At 52.8% G+C, this 17,748-nt stretch overlaps 1 protein-coding gene across 2 annotated transcripts in view; it reads left to right on the top strand.

Annotated features, from left to right (window-relative positions):
• MTMR4 (myotubularin related protein 4) overlaps positions 1-17,748 on the top strand; it is a 57,233-nt gene that overhangs the window by 25,834 nt on the left and 13,651 nt on the right. Inside the window, exons 1-7 of one of the 2 annotated variants that reach the window (XM_027729254.2) lie at positions 2,803-3,022; positions 5,269-5,358; positions 8,048-8,164; positions 8,815-8,897; positions 9,042-9,208; positions 10,989-11,085; positions 16,626-16,739. In XM_027729254.2, the coding sequence (XP_027585055.1) occupies positions 2,972-3,022; positions 5,269-5,358; positions 8,048-8,164; positions 8,815-8,897; positions 9,042-9,208; positions 10,989-11,085; positions 16,626-16,739 (719 nt within the window). In that variant the 5' untranslated portion in view covers positions 2,803-2,971. Of the gene's footprint in view, positions 1-2,802; positions 3,023-5,268; positions 5,359-8,047; positions 8,165-8,814; positions 8,898-9,041; positions 9,209-10,988; positions 11,086-16,625; positions 16,740-17,748 lie in introns of those variants that run through there. The other variant, XM_027729255.2, reaches the window with a different exon arrangement.

Genomic DNA, 17,748 nt, shown 5'->3' with positions numbered 1-17,748 from the left:
AGTACTGGTGAGAGGGAAAAGGGTTAATCCCTACCAACTGCCTAGGTTATATTCAGCTCTGATTCCTCAGAGCCGAGGAACCTTTTGGATTGTTGTGGCTGGGAGATGATGAGGGAGGTTTCTCTCTGCCTGCATGAACACACACATGCACAAGGAGGAGCCCAGTTGTGTGAAAATAACCTTCTCTTCCTTGGTGATTCGTGATAGTGGAGCAGAACTCAGCTGCTCAGCCAGGGAGGCATCCGAGGTGGCATTTAGGAAATCCCTGTGGCTAAGCCAGCTCAGGAGGCTGGAGCGCTCTGCGGTCCCGTGCTGGGCCACCCCAGCTGCCCAGCACCACTCCTGGCCTTGCCTGGGTCACTGGAGGGGAAAGGAGGGCAAGTATTTTGGGAACTGTTGAAGGAAGTGAAAGCAGAGTCTGAATCCAGTTCCTCCTGAAACTCTGTCAAACCACTGAACTGCGGGGCAAGATCTGCTTCTGCTCTGCACCAGGCTCAGCGCTCGGGCAGAAGTTTCTAAGCCATGTGTGAATCTTTTTCTAATGCTAAAAGTACAAAAATATTTCAGTGAAAGCAGAAGCAGTTCTATTTGTGGGCGTTCAGGTCGGCTTAGGTTGGAAATTCAAAGTCCTGCTCTGACCAGCAGCCCTTTAACTCGGCGCAGCTGCGGCTTAGGGGGGTTACAAAGGTCCTTCTGCAACTCGAGCTGCAAACAGGCCCCATGCCAGGCCCTGAACTGAGCCTTGGTCCTAAAAATCTTGCCATGGGTCAGAGCAGACTCTTACCTGCCTTGTCCATGGTCTTGTGTGTTATAAACACTGGTCATGTGTTGTCTGCTCTCAATAACAATTGTATGCTTGAACTCTGCCCAAGAGACTCCTGTGCTTCAGCTGTTCCCCAGACCTGCTGTGCTGCTTTTCCCTTGATACATGTTAGGAAAAAGAATAAATATTGACTTTACAGTGTTTATAGCTCTACTTTCTCTCCGGTATAAAAGGTTTCTTCCACCTTCTGCTGCTCTGCTTGCTCAGCACACCTCTGACATTCCCCTCAGAGAACCTGCAGGGAGCAGGGCACCTCCCCTGCCACTCACATTTGGCCCAGACAAATCCATAACCTCATCCTTAACCCTCTGTTCTTATCCATAACTCTCTGTCCTCATCCATATCCCTCTACTCTCCTTGTGTTTTGGTTTGTGGGTGCCAGCTTGAGTTGGGTGCCCCTGAGGATGGGCAGTGCCTGATGTTCACCCACCCCACTCCATGTAAATGTTGGAGTGGGACAGAGCCGAGGTGAAATGGGATTTCACAGCTTATCTCCAGGTGTGGTTGTATGTTCTTCCAAGTCTTTTATCCGATGTGACCCTGGGCAGTCTGTGGGATTGTTTTCCCAGCAAGAGAGCTCAGGGAACTGTGTTTTGCCCTGCAGTGACAGCAGGCAGCAGGTCTGGGTGTCACAAAGCTGTCCCATGGCCAAAGCAGCTCTGAATAATCTAACACTGAACCATTTTGCAGAGAAATGCCCAAATCTTTTGTCTGACTTGAGAAAAACCCTTTGAGATCTCATTGGTATTGCTGGGGAGAGCTGTCTGTGGTGGTTTTGGGGCAACCACATCTAAGAGGAGCTCAACAGCTACGGGCTGTGCTCTGTTTTGGATTTGTGTTTTGTTTTCAGGGCAGAAAGCTGGTGTGATTTGAGCAAAACAGTTGGGCCTTGGAGGATTGATGAAGGGCCGGGTTTTAATTTTACATTTGAAGAAAGAGATTCTCCCTCTGGCTCAGCGGTGGAGGCAGAGCAGCAGCTGATGGTAGAAATGGAGATGGTTTTCCCCAGGAAACCACTGTCCTGTGGCTTCTAGGATGGGCTGTGACCTGGGAGCTATTTGCTTGTGGGCTTGAAAGTAGTAAAGGTGAGCTCCTGGGGGGGCTGGGGGGTGTGGGTGCTCAACCACAGCATTTCCTGCATCTATGTCTGTGAGTGTCGCCAAATGGGAGCTGACTGTCCACATGGTCAGCAAGGGGAGCAGTGGCCCTGGGGAGCCTTGCCCACACCAGGGACTGAGCTCGGGCACACAGGTGCTGGTGGGAGCTGGGGACATCCAGCTGCTCCCTGCACGCACGGGAGCTCCTGGGAAGGGGGGCTTAGTCTTGGGAGTGTTCTGCAGTGAGCCAGCAGCAGGGCAGCCCCTTTGTCCTCATCTCCATGTCCAGGCAGAGAGGACTGGAGGAGGATGGGGGCTCAGAGGTGCAGCGGGAGGTCCTGGCTGAGCATCTGGGAGCACGGCCGGAGCAGAGGGGTCGAGGCAGAGGGGTCAATGCTGAGCTGGAGGGCTTGGTGTGGAAGTGTCTGTGCCAGAGTGGGTGGCTTGGGGTGGATGGCTTGGTACCGAGGCAGAAGGCTTGGTGCTGGGGCCGAGGGGTCGGTGCTGGGCCGGAGGGCAGAGGTTTGATGTCAGGGTGGAGGGTTTGGGGCGGAGGGCTCAGTTCTGGGGTGCAAAGCCGGGGCAGAGGACTCGGTGCCGGACCATGAAGCCGCCTTCCCGCTATTGTTCCCGGCGCTCCCGCCATCCTGCGGCACGAGGCAGGTGCCGGCGGGAGCAGCGCCAGGGGCCGGGAATGCACCTCCCGGGGCCGCCCCGCCGGGAAGGGGCGAGGAAGGGGCCGCTCCCGGCGGGGCCGCGGTCCCTGCGCCGCCCGCTCCATTTTCTGCCTCGCCTGTCAGGGAGACGCTCAGATGGCAGAGCCGCGCTCGGCCGCCTCGGGAGGGAGGTGGAGTCTGCCCGTCCTCCGCCCGCCCTCCCTCCATTGTCAGCGGCGGCACCTGCTCGGGCCGCCGGCGGCCGGGATGCTCCTGCCCTTCCCGGCGGAGCGGGGACGGGGACGCTGCCGCAGCGCCGGGCCCGCGGCCGCAGCTCGGAGCCGCAGGGAGGAGATGCTGCTTGTGCCTGCCCGGCCCTGCTGCCGCCTCGGGAAATGAACATGAGTCTGCCAGGCCGCGTCTCCTGCTCCATGCTCAACTGCTTTGTAAGTGCTGCTTTTCATTCCCCTCCCCTCCTCCATGGAAGCGGGGCCGTAAGGCAGATGCTCTCTCCAGCATCCTCTGCCCTGGGTCTGCCCGGCTGGGCGTGGAGAGGGGGGATCCCCTTTCCTGGCTCCCGCCGGGCGACACAGTGGCCGGTCACCGCTGCCCTGCCCCGGTCCAAGGGCACGGCAGTCCCTGAGCAGCCCGAAGGCCCCGGCCACCGTGTGCCATGATGTGCCACGCAGGATGCGGCCGGTCCTTGCCTGGAGCTGGAAAATTGCCGTGGAGAGCATCCGACCCCAGGGGAGCTCCGCTCCCGCCATGGCTGCGGCGCTCGCAGGGCGTGCAGGACCCCTCCTGTGCTGGTGCTGCTGCGCTGGGAGGGCGTCCCGAGCTCCCTGGCTTTTATACCTTCGGGGAGAGGAGTTTTCCTGCTCTGATGCCCCTTCTGCAGACCCACTGTCCACCCCTCCCCGGGGGACTCATGGCCAAATGGGCTCTGAGGGCTTCAGGCGGCTTGTGAAGAGCGCGGGGCCCTGAGCCCCCGCCCTGCCGGTCGCCGGGATGGGATGTGGCAGCAGGAGATGCTCAGCCTCCCGCCCGCCCTGCGCCGCAGGCGAGGCGGGACTCAAGGACACCCAGGCCGGTGGAGAGCTCGGGCTGCCCTGTTCCAGTTCCTGCTGCTCGCTGGGATTTCTCTGCGAGCTGCAAAGTGGTGATGGGAGATCTCTGCTCCCCGGCTGCCGCACCGGCACGGGCACACACCTTCCCTTTGTGCCTCGGCGTGGGAGCGAGTCTCTGGCAGGAGCTGTGCCCTGTCTCCATCACAGTGGGGGTGAGGAGGGGCAGTGCCTTTCCCTTTAGCTGGGGTTGATGCCGAGTTTTACACCGGTTATAACAGCATGTGTGCAGGTTCCTTGGAGATGGGCTGGGGCGGGTCTGGTCACCCCCGTCTGAGGTCCAGGGAGCGCCTCGGGCCATGCTGTTCTTGTGGATGACAAGGCTTCAGCCCCTGTCACTAACACAAGGGGATTCAGCATCATTTTATATATTCCTGAGCCAGAAGGATTGGCATCTCCTTTCTTCAGGTTAAAATTCAGATTCTGGCTTGGGTGGCATACCCAGAAAGATATTTCATTTTAAAATATTACTCAGTGCTTACAGAACAGAGCGTTTCCTGGTAAATGCTGGAGCCTAAAGAAGCTACAGTTAGGAGACATTCCGAAGAAAACATTCCCACACCAAATACATGTGGAGTTAACACCATCCTGGGCTCCCAGCAGTGAGCATCTGAGTGCTGCTCCTTCAGACAACACGGTGGTTTGACAAGGTCTGTGGGAGGGCTGGTGAAAATTGGCACTGGCATTTCATGCCAGAGCTCAAGGAGCGTTTGGACAACGCTGTCAGGCACACAGTGGGATTGTTGGGGTGTCCTGTGCAGGGCCAGGAGTTGGACTTGATCTTTGTGAGTCCCGTCCAACTCGGGTTAGTCTATGATTCTACGAGCGACTGAAGATTCCCAGGTCCTAAACTGAGACACACACTCTGCTTGTCAAGGGTGGCGTGTTCAGGCTCTGTGTGTCCTCTCAGACCACCCTGAGGCCTCCGTGGGCTTTCTGGGGTGTCCATCTGAGCAGTATGGACACGTCCACTGGGGCTCAGTTCCCTGCTTGGGTGCTGGCACCAGTCAGTAATGCCTGCTGTGAACTGGGTGCACTGAGGTGCAGTTGTTGTTGGGTTACTTTTCCCACTTGTATATTCTCCTCAAGAAACTTCAGGCTCTTGCCAGATTTTTGTGGGCTGAAAGTGAAAATGAAAACTCCTCAAAGAAAGCAGTCCTTAAGAGGAGGAAGAGTTGTTTGAGGCTGGACTGTAGATGGAAACCCTCTGTGTCATGCTGTGTCTGCCGTGGTACCGGGGGAGGTACCAGGGGAACAGCTGACGTGACAATTTACTGTCACATCAGTCCCAGATCCTGTGCTGGCCAAGGTGCATCTGCTTGGCTTTCCAAACACCACTCAGCTGGAAGAGGCAGGACTTGGAGACCTGCTTTGGCCTTTTACTGTGCTGTGGGGACTCAGCAACAGACAGAGGAGCTGCTGGGGTCCAGAGGCACAACAGGCATTTCCATGCACAGGCATCCCCAGGCTCCTGGGGTGCTGAGAGTATCCAGCAGCTTCAGTTTTTGGCTTTCACAGCACGTGCTGACTGGGACCTGTCTGACTGTGTGCTCTTGTTTGCAATGCAGGGTGAGGAGGGCCCTCCCAGTTTGGAGTACATCCAGGCCAAGGACTTGTTCCCCCCGAAGGAGCTCGTAAAGGAGGAGGAATCATTGCAGGTAAGGAAGTCAGAACACCCAAACAGCTTTGGGATGTGGCAGGCTGGGCTCTGCAGGGCGGCTCTCCAGCCCAGGACAGCCTGGAGGCCACGGGCTGGCCGGTGCCAAAGGTCACATTTGGAGTGGTGGGTCCTTCCACGTGTTGCCAGTCATTCCAAACGCACCATCCCTGCCTTCCCAGCCCTGCCAGGATGTGTACAGCACCTCCTGCCTCTGGGAAACGAGGCTGGAGCATGATGTGATGCACAGCCAGGCTGGGTATTCCCTGTCCTCGCTGGCAGTGAGGAACGTGACGCTGCCTGCGTGGCTCTGCAGCAGGGAGATGCTCCCTGGGACAGGGGATTAGCTCAGTTGATTAGAGTGTGATGCTAATAGTGCCAAGGTTGCAGGTTCTATCCCAGTATGGGCTATTTGCTCAGGAGTTGGACTTGATGATCCTTGTGGGTCCCTTCCAGCTCAGGATATTCTGTCCTGTTGGAGCGGGGCCGTGCTCGGTGCAGTGACTGCACTGCCTGCTCTGGCCCTGGTACACGTTGCTCCTGGCATTTTCCTGCTGCAGAGTGGCTGGAAGGAGACACCTCCATATGGTGCCAGCCTCCTGCTGCAAAAAACCCTTGGAAGAGCCCCGGGTGCTTTGCCGCTGTGCAGCAAGGGCAGGAGCACAGCCCTGGGGGGTTTGGTGCTTCCTTTGACATCATCCAGTGCTCATCGTCCTCCTCCTGGGGCTGGAGCCAGGCTCACCTTGTTCCCACTGCTGCTGCAGTGTCTGAGATTGTTCTGGGATCAGCATTGCCTTGGCAAAAGGTGCTGGGCAAAGCAAGGACTGAGAGGTGTTGTCTTGAAGGAGCAACCATGGGCTGAGGAGTTGTTGGGGTCAAGGCTGCAGGTCTGAGGCCTTTGGGGGGTGAAGCTGCTGAAATGACTCTGAGCTGAGGCTCCTGGAGAAGAACAGGCTCTGCTTTAAGTCTTCTGCATGGAGGACCATAAATCACCCTTCCAAGGGTAATTTCCCTTCAGTAAATTGTTATTTGAATGTAAAGTGAAGTGTCCAAGGCCAGGTTGGATGGGGCTTGGAGCAACCTGTGCTAGTGAAGGGTGTCCCTGCCCATGGCAGGGGGTTAGAACAAAATGAGCTTTAAGGTCCCTCCCAGCCCAAACCGTTCCACAATTCTGTGATTCCAAAAGGATACCAGTGGCTTGATAACAAGCTGTATTCAGGCACCTGCCAGTTTATTCCAGGATTTCCCTCTGTCAGTTCTTGCAGCCTTTCCATCCCTTTCTAATCTGTCTCCCTTCTGGTGCTGTGTGAAGGAGCCACGTAAGCAGAAGAAACACATGCCAGCTAAAAACAGCTCTGGCAAGCACGCAGAAATAAACTGCAGAAATAAATAGAGGATATTCTCTTCATGGCAAATAATTAATACTTTTAAAGGGTGTTCGGACACATGCCAGTCTAAGGTGGTTATTTTTGTACAAAGAAAGGAGAAGTTGTTTGTACAGTTGTCACTTGAAGTCTGAAATCCAGGAAATTCAGGTTTTTAGGCAGCATAAGCCTTAGAAACAAGTTAGAAATAAAGAGAAGGTGGTCTGACTTGCACTAATTACAGTGTAATGAATTGTGCCATCAGCTGCCCTGTCTGGCAGGTTCCAGCTCTGGCTGAAATGATAAATCATCATGACATTTTTTGCATAATTGGTTGCCGACATCACCTGGTGTAGGTGGCATTCAGGGAACAGGAGGAGCCTGATTAGCTAAGGACAAAGGGGCCTGGTGAATTTTAGGCTGTTCTGCCTTCTTTTTTTTTAATATAAGAAAAGTCAAACTTGACTGTCTGCCAGGATCCCACGTTTTAAAAATAGCTACGGCATGTCCAGGCTGATGGGGAGGGACACAGAGACACTTGATTATGTAGATATTTAACACTAAAAAAATTAAATTCAGGTGACTTTAGCTTTGTTGTGGATTAACCAGGACAAACTTCCTCAGTCATACAAATAACTGTACAGAGAGATTCCCTCTGCCTGGTTAGCAGAAGCTGGGCACAACTTTGGTTCATTTGCTTACCTGGATGGTAAGTGGTGATGAGTCTCACAGTGATGACCATTTAAGTGGTGACACTGCCCTGGGGCAGGGAATTCTGATCCATCACAGAATCATTAAGATTGGAAAGGCCCTCCAAGATCATCAGGTCCTGTGCCTGACCCCCAACTTTGTCCCCCAGTGCCACGTCCAGTCCTTCCTTGGACGCCTCCAGGGATGGGGTCTCCACCACCTCCCTGGGCAGCCCCTTCCAGTGCTGCCCCTTGTCCCAGGGCTGGTTTGCCCTCTCCTAAGAGCAGGGATCATCGATCCCTCTGCCCCATTGCACACCCTCACTGCCAGGTGTGCAGTGTGTGTGCTCACACCTCTCCTCCATAAGCATGATCCTTCAGGACGTGCTCTGGAGGCATCCTTGGGAAGCAGATCCACGTGTGGGGCTGGGCAGTGGGTCCAGTGCTGTTCCATGCTGTTGTCAGCTCTCAGGGCACGAGGAGCACATTGCTGGAAATGGTTTCCCATGGGAGATGCACTGCAGAGGCAGTGGGAAGAGCGGCTCTGGGAATTCCGGTGCACAAGGATCTCCTTTTCTGTGGCTGGGGTATGTGCTGCCTGTGTGTGGGTGCTGACCCAGCGCTGTCTCCCTTGCAGGTGCCATTCACTGTGTTGCAGGGTGAGGGGGTGGAGTACCTGGGCCATGCCAACGACGCCGTGATCGCCATCTCCAACTACCGCCTGCACATCAAGTTCAAGGATTCCGTGATCAACGTGAGTCCGGGTCCGGCACCTCTCGCGTGGTTTCAGTGCGGGGAGGGGTGGGAATAACCCTTTTCAGGGGGCTGTGGCATGGGAAGGTGCTTCTCAAAGGATGCCAGGCCTGATGCTGCCTCTAGGCGTGCAGTTGCTGTTCTGCTGCTGTACTGAGGTGTGAGGGTGGGGTTTTCTTTTGGATACTAATTAGGCCTTTCCTTTGCTGTTGTCTTTAAATTTAAGCTTTAACCTCGGTGGTTTTAAGGCTGTTGAGGTCTCTTGCAGGCCAGTTTTAATGAGACTTCTCACCAACCCAGAGTCAGACAGTGGGAGCCTGAGGCTTTCTCTCACTGTCTCGACTTGCCACCTCTTACTGCAGCTGCTGTTGGGCTCAGTTACCTGTGTTTGGCTGGAAGCACTTGAGTCAGTAACTGGCCCCCGGTGGGAGATTACCCAGGGACAGAGCAGGAATGAGAGTAGTAATCATGGAAGGAGCTGCACGCTGAGTCATGAAGCTCCAGAGCCCCGGGAGTGGGTTTGTGGTTCCCAGTGGCAGCTCGTGATTGCTGCTGGAGCCGTGACTGAGCGTGAGGGGCCCGCGGGCAGGGCTGCTGGGGCTGCTGTCGTGCTGTGCCTTGTCATGCCCTACATCTGTCCCTCCCCCACAGGTGCCTTTGAGGATGATGGAAAGTGTGGAGTGTCGGGATATGTTCCAGCTTCACATCGTCTGCAAGGACTCCAAAGTGATCAGGTACCTGCTGTGTTGCTGTGGGGTGGCTGCTGCTGCAGGCCCTGACCAGCCCTGGTGTCTCCCTCTGTGCTGCCGTGGGAATTGAGCTGTCCATGGCCACGGATGAGTGTCCCCACTGAGGCTGATTTGCCTTTGTGCTCGCAGGTGCCATTTTTCCACCTTCAAGCAGTGCCAGGAGTGGCTGAAGAGGCTGACCCGAGCCATCGCCCGCCCTGCCAAGCCTGAGGACCTCTTTGCATTTGCCTACCACGCCTGGTGCTTGGGAGTCTGCGTGGATGAGGAGGATCAACATGCACATCTGTGCCGTCCCGGTGAGCTCCTCCCTGTCCCCTTCCTGCTCCCCTGCCCAGGAGCACTGCAGTGCAATTTAGCTGTTCATAAACCCTGTCTGGCTGTGTCTTGTGCTCTGCTGCAGCCATAGCCCAAATTCACCTTGCTGGCTCATCCTGAGTCCAGCTGATGGCTGGGTGCTGCAGGAGAACAAGCACAGTAAAAAGAATTACAGTTATAAATATAATAAGGAACATTCTGAGCCAGCACCAGAGGAGCAGCTTTTCCCTTTCTCCTTGTGAAGGAAGAAAACTTTAGCACTCTCACCATGATGATTGAGAGCTCAGGCAGTCCTGTAAACATCACCAGCTTTGAGGCAGCCTAATTAATATGAGCCCATCTGCATCTCTTCTCCAACAACCAAAAATGCTGTGACATTCCCGGGATCAGGTCTGTGGAGAGCTCTGGCTTGTCCTTACACAGGCACAGATCAAATCCTCGAATCCATAAAGAGAACACCAGAGCTGTGCTGGTGCCCTCGTGTGGCTTGGGAGTTTCCCTTCTCTGGGAACACAAGGTTCCCTTGCAGCTGCTTTGTCTTATTCATGATTAAGCTGTTCAAAAAGGGATTGAAATGAGTGAGGAACCTGGTTTTAGGCTTAAAAAATGTGCTGATCCTACAGGAGAGCAGCAGTAGCCTGAGTGAAATGTCCAGACAGAGGCTGGGATAGAGGGATGAGGTTCAATAGTAGAGCTGAAAGAGATACCAAAGAAGCTGGTAGAGAAAAGGTAAATTCTGTGTCCTTATCATGCCCCAAACACCAGCAATTGGGAGATATTTGCTGTCTTTCCTTTAGGGAAAGTAGTATTCTCAAATATAAATAAACTCACCTATGGAAGTTGTTGCTGCAGGATATGACTGAGGCAAAGAGCTTTGCAGTCTTTATTTATTAGCAAGATTTGACGCTGGAGCAACAAAGGCATCCAGAATTCGTGAGGTGAGGCTAAAAATAAGAGAGCAAACCCTGAGTCAGCGTCTGAGAGCAGTCTGGAGGAAGGAACTGCCCGGGGTGGGTGCTCAGTACTCCTTGCCGTGGGGTTCCCAACATCCACTTTGGAAGCTGTCACTGGCAGAAGGGCAAAAGTGGATTAAATTAACTCCCCACACTTCCTCAGTGACATGGGGAGGCTGTTTCCATCCTGCTCTGTGCTCTGAGACGAAAAGTGATCTGACTTGACAAAATAAACAGAGGAACCCCTCTGAGGGACAAGTCTTTTTGGCTTCTGAAGCACCATCCCTGCTGCCATCCAGCTGCCCTGGAGTTTCTCCTTGCCGTGGATGTGCTCTGAGAGCTGGGCCCCTCTGCTCTGGAGCCAGGCTGGGAGAGCTGGAGGTGTTTAGCCTGGAGAAGGGGTAACCTTAGAGCCCCTTCCAGTAGCTAAAGGGGCTTATAACAGGAGGAGAGGGACTTTTTGTGCTGGCAGAGAGTGACGAGACAAGGGGGAGTGGTTTTAAACTGCCAGAGGGATATTGGGAAGAAATTCTTTAATCAGAGTGTGGGGGGGCCCTGGCACAGGTTGCCCAGAGAAGCTGTGGCTGCCCCATCCCTGGAAACGTCCAAGGCCAGGTTGGACGGGGCTTGGAGCAACCTGGGCTGGTGGAAGGTGTCCCTGTTCACAGCCGGTGGTTGGAACTCTGTGATCTTTAGTGTCCCTCCCAACCCAAAGCAGTGTGGGATTCTCTCCAGCCTGGAATAGTTGCCATGAACACGTTCAGATGCCCTCGGTGCTGTCAGTAAGTCCCTGTGCTCTGCTCTCCAGGAGACCACGTGAGGTACCGCTTTGAGATGGAGCTGGTGAGGATGGGCTTTGACTTGCAGAACGTCTGGCGTGTCTCTGACATCAACAACAATTACAAGTGAGTGTTTCCCCACCAGGCTCTCCCCACTCTCCTCTTCCCTTACTTTCCCTTCCTCATCCTCGCGCAGAGCGGTGGGTGAGTCAAACTCCAGCTAATCCTCCTTCCTGGCCTCGACAGCCCTCAGGCAGTTCAGTGTCTGAGCCAGATCCCTTTTCTTTCCGCCTTTCACATCGTGGAATTGCAGAAGGAATACAGTCCAAATGTCAGAGCTGGCAGAGAGGGTGATTGCTGACTCAGGTGGTTTATAATGATGGGGCTCTAATTCCTCCTGGAAGACATTCGGGAGTTCGGAGGATCCGTCCATCATGGGTTTCTTTCTGGTCAGTTGTTCTCTGACATGACAAACAGTTTTCATACACTGGGGCAGCTGTTCAGCTTTGTGAGGAGCTGGGACTGAGCCAGTGGAGAGCTGTTGGGATGCTGGGGAGTCTGGGAATGAGCAAGGCTCGTTCAGTTGGAACAGGAGAAGCTGGAGGGGTGATCTGCCTCCAGCTGCTGGGGGGGCATTCACAGAGGGGAAGGACTGAAACCCTCCTGACAGGGGCACGTGACAGAGCAAGGGCCAACAGACACAAAGTGCAGATTGGGAGGCTCAGAATGGACATGAGAGGAAAAAAAAGCTATTCCCCAGGACGTGGTGCTGGGCTGGGGCAGATCCCCAGGGAGAGGGGTTTCTCCATCATTAAGGTGTTTCCCATCTCACTGTTGCAGGTGAGCAGGGAGTTGGAGTGGGGATCTCTAGAAGGTCTTTCCCACCAGCACATCAGTGTTTGCAGCCGGTTTTCTACTCCTGGGGGAGCCCAGGACTCTTGGAGAAGCACTGCTCCTCTCTTTGCAGCAGGTGGCATTAAGCCAGCAGGATTTTATTAAGCTTTGATGGACATATTCATTTGTGCATTCCCTATAATCCTTTCCTTGAAACCACTGGTATCCCTCCGTCTTTCATCTCTGTCTCAGCCAGGAAAAGCATCCCTATCACCTGTGGACTGGACAGTTCCAGGACACTGGTTTCTTTGGGAGTGCCTTGGAGACACTGGACTGGGGAAATGCTGGTGGAGTTTTGCAGTCTGCTGCCTGTTCTCTCTTCCTTAAGAATGCAGAGATTTGGGGGGTGATTTACAGTTTCCCCTTTGTCCCCACTGACTACATCATTGCTTTGGAACTGTCCACATGACTTTGCATTTATGCAGTTTCTCCAAGGATGTCAAATAAAACTTGTTATCCTGAACTGCTTGGTTTTGGAGGGTCCCTGCCCTGGGTAGAGTCTCTGCATGTCTTTGAGAGCAGTCAGGCTTTCTGCCCTGTTAAATTTTGGGGTGTGGTTCCCTCTGACCATTTCAGAAAGCTCAGCTTCCATTTACCATCTGTGCCTCACTTCCTGGCCAGTAATCCACAGCCATTACCAACTTCTCTGAAGGCAGGTGTTTGATTTCCAACCCAACCAGGGAAGAAAGGACTTTGAAACAAACCTCAGCAAGCCTGGCTTTGCTTCCCTCCACCTGCCTGAGTTCCTCCCTGGGGATGCTGGCAGGTCCCAGCTTCCTGCAGACATCCTGGGATCTCAAGGGTGGTGTAATTGCCTTGTGCAACTCAAACCAGTTCTCTCTTGCTGCTGGGGGAGTGTGTCTTTAAATCCTGCCTTGGCTTTTGATCATAACCACCTGCCTCTATTCACAAGGATCAGGTTACTTTTTAACTGTTTATAGTCCTTTTATCTTTTATTTCCCTGCATTGGCAAAACAGTGTTGTTAAAGACAGGATACTCCAAGGCAATGGCTTTGTTCCTTGTCTTTCAAGTCTGTTCCGAGATGTCCTTATCTGGGAACTATTATCGTCTTCCTGGAGACAGCCATCATAAAATGAGAGCAGTACAAGCTTATAACAACCACTCCTTCGGCCCTGATAAAAGTGTACAGTGATAATAAAATTATTACACGGGCTCTCCCTGGCTCCCACATCTCCAGGGATCTGTGCACCCAGGGAAATGGGATCACTCCAGCATTGCCCATCTGGCGCACCCAGGCTGACCGAGGGAGGAGTTGTTCCATGGCAGCCTTAGGTGGGTTTGGTACACACGTAGTTCCTTCAAAAAGGGAAAAAAAAAATATCCACTTTTCCTCCACTGCTGATGCTTGTTTTCAGGTTTCATCTTTCTACAGTGGTGCTTTTATTTGTTTTTGACTTTATGAGGAAAAAAGCTGCCTGGAATTCCGTGTTGCTGCTTTACCCAGCTAGTGTTTCCTGCTTGTTTCTGGGACTGCTCTTAATTAATATTTTGTCTTATTTTGTTACAATTCTCTATAGATTTTAATACTGTCCATACCATTGGAAATGGGATAATTAGTGTCCTTGATTGGATTTGTTGTAGGAGCATGTGAGCAATAAGTCTGTGAGGGCTGTTAGTGATAACAGTGTCCTGTGCAGGGCCAGGAGTTGGATTCCATCCTTGTGGGTCCCTTCCAACTCAGGATATTCCATGATTCTGTGATTTCTCTCACCACCTTTGTGGTCAGAAGATGCTCCTTGTCTACAGGTGCCAATTTATGTGGCTGTGTTGTTCCAGCCCTTTTTCTGCCATCAAACCTCACAGTTCCAAGGATGTTTCCCTCAGTGGTCGGGCTCAGTGTGGTCCCAGAGTGTTCCAGGCCACCCTACCACAAGTGGTTCCCTTTAGGGCTCCCTCTGTGCTGAAAAATGGGTCTGGAGCACGAGTCTGAGGAGGAGGAGCTGGGAGGGCTCAGCCTGGAGAAAAGGAGGCTCAGGGGGGACCTTCTCACTCTCTACAACTCCCTGACAGGAGGGGGGAGCCGGGGGGGGTCGGGCTCTGTTCCCTGGAAGCAAGGGACAGGACAAGAGGAAACAGGCTGAAGATGCTGTTGGGGGAGGTTTAGGTTGGATAGTGGGGGAAATTTCTTCATGGGAAGGACTGTCAAGCACTGGAACAGGCTGCCCAGGGAGGTAGTAAACTCCCCATCCCTGGAAATGTTCAAAAAATGTATGGATGTGGCACCTGAGGACATGGATTAGTGGTGAACATGGTGTTGGTGCTGGTTTGGTGGTTGGACTTGTTAATCTTGGAGGTCTTTTCCAACCTAAACAATCCTATGCTTCAATGTTTCAATAACCATCATATCTGTCAGCTCCCCCCTCACCCTTTTCATTGTTACCGTCATGGGGTCATTATCCCCTCTGAAAGTGTTGTTAAACCTACTGAGTGATAAATGCTCTGACAAAGTGATTTTTCAGTTATTCTGCTTTGCAGCAGTTTAGGCCCAAAATAAGAGAGTCAGGGACTTCTGTATAATTTGTCTGGGAGCACCAAGAAGCACCTGGTCGTGTCCGAGAATGTCACCTTTGTCTCGGGCACTGTCGTGACACTTGTGTGTTCTGTGTGGGAGCAACACAAGTCTCCCACAGGAATCTCTGGATGTCATTCCTGTCGCTCCAGGGGTTGGTAGTGTAGCCTCAATGCTGCCCTGTTTCTGTTTAGGCTTGGGATTTGATCCAGGCACACTCTGGAGGATGCTGGTAGCTCTGAGCCTCTCACTTTTGCCCTCACATTTCCCTGGGACGTGCCCACACCGTGTTCACAAGCTCAGCCTGTGCAAAGCTTGTACTCTGAAATTTAGGGTGCCACTAATTTTCTTCCTTGTATCAAGTTTATAAGATGCTGTTAAGCCAGCGTAGTTACTTATCCTGGCTTTTCACTTCCTCTATGGTATTTTTTGGGAATTCTAGCCTAGAGACACGTCTGCTTGTGTTGACCTCATTGCCTGTTTCTATGCACCCTGCTTAAATTTGGCTTAACTTCTTAAGGCAGTCCTGTTTCATTACCTGAATTTTATTGATTTCTGTCTTACTGTTTTCCCAAGTTTTAGTGCCTTAACTCTTGGAATGCTCCTGAGCCTCTCCTGGCCTGCCTCTCCCCAGTCTGTAGTGTAACACACCACCCTTAATGTTTCATTTGAAGTGCCAGGGCACTGATTCTGTTTGCATTTCATTGAAGCCCATTCTTGTATAGACTCATCTATTCCAAAAGTTCCTCCAGACCTCACCAGGTGCTATCCCTTTCCACATTCCTGCATCCTCAGTCACGCTCCAGTGCTTCTTTAATTTCCTGTCCAACTTTACACATGGAATCTGAGGCATTTCGGAGATGTCCAAGCCTAGACATCCTACTACAGACGTCCTGCTCTTCACCTTCTTACCTGACAGCTTTAATTTTGCTTCCTGGATTCCTCACCCTGTTGTTTTTCTCCCTTACCCAGCCTTGCTTTCTGCCTGGGGCTCTCAGAGGAGATGTCTAGACACTGAAGTGCCTTTTTGCACTGTGGCAGGCAGTTCTTCACTAGCATCACAAACTAATTAATAGTATATCATGCCTTTTGCCATCAGCTGGGATATCCTGGGCTCAGGAACACCAGCCCACCCTCTGGAGCTTGCTGGCTGGATATTTTCACCCCTTTCACCTTGCTCCCCATCTGCCCTGAAACATTCCTGCTAAATGATGTGGGTTATAGCCTAGAGCTGGAGCTGCTCTTTGATGTTCCTTGCCATGTACCCACCTGTGTCAGCCTGGGCCGTGGGGGCTCAGCTGGTCCAGCTTCCAGGCACTGCTGTGTCTGAGCCTGCCCTCAGCCTGTGCTGTGAGCACCAGGGGCAGGGCAGGAGCTGCAGGAGCCAGGAAGCTCCCCCTGCACTCCGGGAATTTTGTGTGTGCTTCATGGAATCCCAGAATGGTTTGGGTTGGAAGGGACCTTAATTGCTCATCTCAACCCACCCCGTGCCATGGGCAGGGACAGATTGCTAGACCAGATTGCTCCAGCCTGGCCTTGGACACTTCCAGGGCTGGGGCAGCCACAGCTTCTCTGCCCAACCTGTGCCAGGGCCTCCCCACCCTCACAGGGAAGAATTCCTTCCCAATATCCCATCTAACCCTGCCCTCTGGCAGTGCTCTCTTCTCTCTCTGTTCTCCTCTCACTGCTGGTACATGTTCAGTTGCCTATTAGGAATCTGATTTCTGGCACCCCACCAGACAAGGTATTATTTAGATCTCCCTCCTGTCATTTTATTTGCATACACCCAGTCCCCATTGCCATCTTTCTGGGCAGAGCTGTGTCTTCCTCACAGAGAAATGTGTCAAGGTGACCTGGGTTCTGCAGGTCATCGTTTACCAGAAGCTCTGTGTGTACCCGGGTTTGCACCTGCTGCAAGAAAACCAAAGCCCCACAGAAATTACTGACTGTTCCACTAAACCCTTCTGAACCCACATTCTTCAATCCAGAGGATGTTCCAAAGGCACCCTTGGGAAGTACTGGGACACTAAGTATGGGCCTGGAGGGGAGGCCTGAGGTGAGAAGAAGTTGTCTCAGTTCCTCACAGCACTTTTGGGGTCACTTTTTCCATGTTGAGGCTGTACTGAGACAGAGATGAAGAGCCAAAGTCCTGCATGTTGAGTTTGGAGAAATGTGAGCTGCTCTGGGGTAGATTTTTGACTGCCCAGTCCTCATCTTGCCTTTGTGCTTTCTTTTTTCCAGGCTTTGTTCCAGTTATCCCCAGAAGCTGCTGGTCCCCGTCTGGATCACTGATAAGGAACTGGAGAACGTGGCTTCATTCAGGTCATGGAAAAGGATCCCTGTGGTGGTTTACAGGTAAATACAAACCCAAAGCTGTGCTCTCCCCCAAACCCACGTGGTCCTGCACAGGGTTGGGCAGCCAGGTGAGCTCCACAGGGCTGAGGAGCAAGGGGTGACAGCAAGAGCTGGGCGTTCCTTTTGCCTCCTACCTGAGAATGTGAGGAAAAGGTTCTTCCCCCAGAGGCTGGTTGGGCACTGACCAGGCTCCCCAGGGCAGTGGACACAGCACCAAGGCTGCCAGAGCTCAGGGAGGGTTTGGACAATGCTCTCAGGTGCAGGGTGGGATTGTTGGGGTGTCCTGAGAAGGGCCAGGAGTTGCACTGGATGATCCTTGTGGGTCCCTCCCAGCTCAGGATATTCCATGATTCTATGAAATATTCCCTGGCCAACCTTCCAGAAATAAGCCATAGAGTGGGATGTAGGAGGCCAGGTGAATGGAACAGAGCTTTGCAGGGTAGGGGGTGGTCTCTCCCTAACTTGTCTCCTGGGAGACTGATGTGTTTGAAGCCAGCCAGGTTTGAAGGTGCACCCAGCCAGTTGTGCCTGGTGTAAAATGTACATTATGATCTCTAGCCTTAGACTCTGTGTTAGCAGTCACCAAATCCCAGTAGAAAAAAAACTTTAAAATATCACATCTGCACAGCAAAGGAAAGTACAAAAGTCAGGAAGCAAGCCCAGTGAATTTACAGATGCCTTAACTCTGCATCTTCACATCTCATGGCTTGGTAAATGCTGGCAAAACACCGTGTGTCGCTTCTAGAACTCAGTTGTGCAGTAGAGTAAAAATGAGGAGAGCTTATCTCAGGGAGCCTGTCCCTCCTTGGAGCCAAGTCAGCTAAGAACCTAATTGTATTTGTGATTCCTTTTGCTAAAAATGGCCTGGCTCTGGAGCCTGTCCCAGTGTGCCTCCCCACCTGAGGGCAAAGCCGTGTCTTTTTCCTGCTCCAACAATTATTTTGTTCCTTGCTTTATATCTCTGTAATGGTACCCAGTAATTTACAGGCTGAGCTGCAACCTTTTGCAG

Source organism: Pipra filicauda, unplaced genomic scaffold, assembly GCF_003945595.2.
Source record: "Pipra filicauda isolate LSUMZ 115617 unplaced genomic scaffold, ASM394559v2 scaffold428_size586839_pilon, whole genome shotgun sequence".
NCBI lineage: Eukaryota > Metazoa > Chordata > Aves > Passeriformes > Pipridae > Pipra > Pipra filicauda.
Note: the sequence above shows the minus strand (reverse complement) of the source record. Positions and strands in the feature narration are given on the sequence as shown.